General features: G+C 34.8%; 1 protein-coding gene across 1 annotated transcript; it reads left to right on the top strand.

The window, feature by feature from the left end:
* Window positions 1–233: 233 nt before the first annotated feature.
* Window positions 234–5308, top strand: LOC116146710. The gene is given in 8 exon segments (XM_031432134.1): window positions 234–1338; window positions 1459–1626; window positions 1764–1921; window positions 2009–2219; window positions 2336–2573; window positions 2674–2824; window positions 2925–3168; window positions 5133–5308. Coding segments are annotated over 8 exon segments (2451 nt in total).
* Window positions 5309–6000: the final 692 nt, after the last annotated feature.

Raw genomic sequence — 6000 nt, 5'->3', positions numbered from 1 at the left:
GACTGTAATCCTTCTGATTTTGTGTTTTTATCTTAACAAAATAAAAATGAGTTTTTCCAGCTGCGAGTTTCTATTATCTATTTTGACTTGATTTGATTTCATATTGTTGAAAGGTGGAAGTTTCTATAACGTTTAATATCTGGAATCAATTGAACAGAGCTTTCTTGATAAGGTTATATATGTAACACGGAAGAGCTAACAGATGACAAGTTGAGCTTTAAGCAGCTTTATAAATGGTGCCCAAAGTTATCATGACTGTTGTTTTCTATATTTTCCTCTCTCTACAATTGCGCCTTTCAATAGCGCAAACGAATTGGATCGGGGTTGGTTATTACTTGTATTCATCAGAATATGAAAGCCCCATTTCGGACATAAATTCTGCTCTCTTCACTCACATTATTTGTGCTTATGCTGCTGTGAATTCAACGTCCTACCAGCTCTCTCTATCACCAGCTGAAGAGGAACATTTCTCCAACTTCACACATACTGTGAAACAGAAGAACCCATCAGTCACGACACTGCTATCTGTTGGGGGTAAAGATACAAACTATTCAACCTTTTCTTCAATGGTAAGCAATTCTTCTCACAGAAAAACCTTTATTGATTCCACAATAAAAATAGCCAGACTTTACGGTTTTCTAGGCCTAGACTTTGCTTGGCATTATCCAAGCACAAGCTCAGATATGTTCAATATGGGAGTTCTCTTTCAACAGTGGAGAGCTGCTATTGGTTTAGAGGCGACGGTCTCTCAACAGTCCCAACTGATCTTGACAGCAAGGGCTAAATATTCACCATCGCTGCCCTCAGGTGCACGCTACCCTATAGAGACGATGCAACAACATTTGAATTGGGTCCATGTTGTGTCTCAGGTTTACACTCAACCTATTTTAAATAACCTTACGGGCGCTCATGCAGCTCTGTATGACCCAAGTAATTTTGTTAATACGGATTTCGGTATAAGAGAATGGATCAACGGAGGATTATCAGCTAATAAATTGGTTTTGAGTTTGCCTTTTTTTGGCTTTGCATGGACACTAGAGAACCCTTTGAACAATGGTATTGGTGCTTCAGCAAAGGGACCTGCCATTAAATTACCAGTTGGAGGGGTAACCTATAGGGAAATCAAGAACTACGTTGAGCAATATGGTCCTGCTGTTCATGTTAGGTACAATTCAACTTATGTGGTAAATTACTGGACAAAAGGAACAACTTGGATTGGGTTTGATGATGTTGAGGCTATAAGAGCTAAGGTTTCTTATGCCAAGGAGAAGAAGTTACTTGGCTACCATGTGTGGCAAGTCTCCTATGATGTTAATTGGGTGCTTTCTAAAACTGCAGGTAAGCTATGATCAAACTTAACAAAGTACTCAGTATTTGCAATTTATTTTTTCCGTCCTATCCATTTGAATTAAGAACCTTATCTCACTTGTAGTTAACATAAATTGATTATTTTTCCAGCTGGAGTAGACATAAATAATTCTTCAGTTCAGGAGTATAATAAAATTGGACAAAAAAATAAGAGGCCTTTGTTAGTAATCGTTCTGTCTACAATGGCTGCTTTTGCTCTTCTATTTGGAATATTTGTGATATTTTACGTCTGCTGGAGGAGAAATCTCAAATTTAAAGGTTAGTTTCTCAGAATCTATAGAGTACTTTCGTTTAAAACTGACTAATGACTGCCCAATTTTGTTTACAATTTAATAAGTTAGCAGTTTAATTTTTTTTTCACCATTTTTTTCTTCTCTTGGTGGACTCCACTAAAGAATCCAGAGATAAAGCAAGTAAAGTAGCATCTGCAGGGGATTTTAATAGCAACATTCCTAATCTGATAGAATATACTTTGGCTGATATAGAGGCAGCAACCAATGGATTTTCTTTTGAAAATAAGCTTGGCCAAGGTGGATATGGTCCTGTTTACAAGGTACCTTTTATTATGCTATATATATATCGTTTATTTTGAGAAGTGATACAAAGTCAATAATACAAAGTCTTATTTTTATTTTTCAAGGGAATGCTACCAGATGGACTAGTAATAGCAGCTAAAAGACTTTCAAAAACATCCATGCAAGGATTTGAGGAATTCAAGAATGAGGTTATGCTTACCGCCAAGCTTCAACATGTAAATCTTGTCTGAGTTTTGGGTTTTTGTATTGACCAGGAAGAACAAATACTCATCTACGAGTACATGGAAAATAAAAGCTTAGACTCTTACCTTTTCGGTCAGAATTTCATGTTCAATTTTTATACATCGACTTGTCATATTGTTTATCCTTTTGTATAATATACTTTAGCAGTTGTATGATTGACGGTTAGTTTATGACTGAATTTGATGCAGACCCCGTTAAACGCTTTATTTTGGATTGGGAAAGGCGTGTGCATATTATTGAAGGAATTACTCAAGGGCTTTTATATCTCCAAGAATATTCAAGGTTGACTATCATTCATCGAGATTTAAAAGCTGGCAATGTATTATTAGATAGAGAAATGAAACCTAAGATATCAGATTTTGGAATGGCTAGAATATTTGATAAAGATGATTTTGAAGTAAACACAAGTCACATTGTTGGAACACGGTAAGTATATTATCTTAATTCTTTTATAATTTTTAGGATTTTTCTAATTTAACATATACATTTTTGTTTGTTAGTGACTCTTTGAAACAATTTGATGCAGTGGTTATGTTCCTCCTGAATACATCCAAAACGGCAAATACTCAACTAAATCTGATGTTTATGCTTACGGAGTTCTACTTCTACAAATCATCAGTGGCAAAAAGATTTCATTTTTATATGGTTTGAATGAAAATCTGAGTCTTCTTGACCATGTAAGTTTAATTTTTTTATATAATTCATTCAAATTATATGTGGATGAAAATATTAGCACTGGAATGAGCTTGACAATTCCAAATTATTTGAAAATTTCAGGCATATCAGCTATGGAAAGATGGTAAAGGCATGGAATTAATGGATGAATCACTAGACGATACGTATTCATCCTGCAAATTGATGACATGCTTGCAAATAGCTCTTTTATGCGTCCAGGAAAATTCAATTGATCGACCATCTATGTTGGAAGTTTCTACGATGCTGCTAAAAAATGAAAACAAAAATATAATGATTCCAAAGAAGCCTGCCTTCTCAAATCAAAATGAACAAAATAAATCTATAGGTCAGTTGCAAGGTTATTCAGGAAGTACTTTATCAATCAATGACGTAACAATCTCAGATCTTGGAGGCAGATGATTTGTATGATGTCACTTTCGAAATTGATAATTTGGGTCCTGGAATTCTGGCAAACTAGAAAGTATTAATTCCATTGCTGCAGAGTGGGTTAAATTTATTAGGTGTAGTTTTGTATTACCCTGTTCATATTAATCTTGAGCTAAGTACAGCAAATGATATCACTGAAAACATCATTGTTTCTCTAAATTCTCAATAACATTAAGCAAAAATCAGTGAAACACAAAGCACTGCACTTGGGCAAACGTGTAGAAGCAGATCATAAACCAAAAATGTGCATGTAAAGGTACCTTCTGTACGTACAATCAGATATATAATGCAGACAGAACTGAATAAGTAACTGTGTTTCATCTGAACGTCTAACTAACTGTTTCTTTTAACTTGCTCCCCGCACCGTTTGTCCAGTTTATGGTTAGATTTAACACAAAGAGGGTAAATGGCTAAATGATTAATAATTTTTTAATTAAAAAATGATTTAAGCATGCCATGATGGTGGACTTCCGAGGCCACAGTAGCGGCCTTAAGCAATACAGCAATGGTCCAATATTGAAGCTCCCACTGATGCCTTTAACTTCTGCAGAACTAGCATCTGCAGAAAAAAATGGAATCTCTAGTTAATCTAAAGGTGCCTCCTGAAAGTATAATCAGATTCCTTAACAAATTTGCTAATGCCTGTGAAGATTTAAAAAAAAAAAAAATTGCCCAATTCTATGCCAGGACACATTAAGGAATCAAGAGACTTGCGGGCCGCCCCCTCTGCCCCATGGACCCTTCGAGACAACCATCCTGTTCCAGGATAAACCAGATACAAGATTTTCTTACTAGTTTAAAAAATTGCACGCAGTCAGTATTGAATATATAAATCACACTCAAAATCTTCCAGGCCCAACTATATTACTGGGGGATTTTGAGGAAGGCAATCCAAGGGTTAGTAATAGGGGCCATTATTTTTCTCCAACATCGTAGGCTGCCAAACCCAAATTTTTCTCGGTGAGTGGATTCCTATCATACATCAAAGGGTTTCATAAATTTTGTACCACGACAAAATTTATAGGTCCACCACTAATTAGATCCACTATAAATATCAAGGATGAATCCAGAGATTTCTATTGAGGTAGACCAAAATAAAAACTAATTACATATTCATATTTTTATCTATTAATATTTTTATTAGGGTAAACCAAAATTCAGAAATCGTACATATTAATATTTTTTTTTTTAAATTTGAGGGTGAGTCATGTCTCATGTCTCATCCTCAACTAATACTGCATTTGCCCCTATATATATATATATACACTAAGAACTAGCTGGCTTTTTTTTTTCTTCTCTTAAATGTAAATGTAATTAATTTTGGTAGATTAAAATGTTTAAGGTTTGTTTGTTTATCATATGTAACTTAAAAGCTTAAGATATTAATTAATAATAATTTTCTTAAACTAATTAATCAATATTAAATAAAATTTAATTTTGATAAACTTAAAAGTACGTACATGATCTGGCTAAATTAAACATTGACTTGTGGTTTTGATGATTTTTTTTATTAAAAAAAAAAAAAAAAAACTGTAAAAATTAAAAATCTTTTAAACATTTAAAAATAAAAAAATTGTGTAAAAATTTGGTGAATTGGCTAATTAGAGACGGATTAGGGTATCTAGCTAGTAAATTCGGCCCAAAGAAGAATTCTCTTGTGGATTCCGAAATTTTTGCGTTCTCTTTTGTTTACCGTGTAAACCGGGGAAGGTGATAAAGAATTTGAGGACTAGAAAGGTCAGAGGAGCTTAAAAATTAAACTGTGTGTATATGAGTTTACATAACAAAGAAGAATAAAAGAGTTGGAGACAAAAAGCAAAACAATGACAGTGGTGATGTTGCTTTTATTGGTCGTGTTTGCAGCTACTTTTCAAGAGCGTTTCTCAACGGATCCTCATCAATCTGGCTCCGGTGCTGCCAAGGACAGGATCAAGGTTGGGGATGGTGCCAGGGAATTGTCTGACTATGGGCCTCCTCAAAACACAAGAGATAATGCTCATACTGGCAGTGGCAAGTCCAGGGGAGAAAGGTTAATATAATAAACAATTATTTATTAAGGACATAGACTCCTCAAGGTTTTATGCAAAAATCTCCCTACCATTGGTTTTACGTTGTTAAGCGGTGGAGTAGAACCAGAATCAGTCGCCATTGACATTAGTCACTGCTCTGATACCAAGTCAAAGTTAAGGAAAGAAACGAGAAAAACCAGAAAATGCCAAACTGATTTACGGTGTTTGATTAAGAAGCAAAGTAGTTACAGACTGTTTATATACATAGAGTCTTATACAAAACGACACCGTCTTGTCTATAGCCTATTACAATTGTGACCCTATTGACTTATGGGTCAACAGTGAGAAACTACTTTTACCAAGAGTCATGTGAACTCTGCAATTGGCATGGCACTCGTTAATTCTAGCTGCCATGGTTGTTCACTCTGTTGATGTTTGAATGCAAAAAGTCGGATAAATAATACTAAATGTGTATAATCATTCTCTATCAATGCCCAAAAATGAAACTGCGCAATATAATCATTCTGCAGAAGCCTGCTTTCTCGAAAATTACAATTGACAGTATGTGCCGGCCATTGAAATAGAATCGACCGAGATCAGGTTACAGACTATATATCTTTCTAAGCCCCGCCATAGTCCAAATTCAGACAAATTAAAAGTTAAGCTCAAGGTAAGGCTTTGTCTCAAATTTTGCACTTCTTCTAAAACAGGCGGATAAACAA

Source organism: Pistacia vera, unplaced genomic scaffold (genome assembly GCF_008641045.1).
Source record: "Pistacia vera cultivar Batoury unplaced genomic scaffold, PisVer_v2 Contig1150, whole genome shotgun sequence".
In the NCBI taxonomy this organism is placed as follows: Eukaryota; Viridiplantae; Streptophyta; class Magnoliopsida; order Sapindales; family Anacardiaceae; genus Pistacia; species Pistacia vera.
This window is presented reverse-complemented; position numbering and strand designations above follow the sequence as displayed.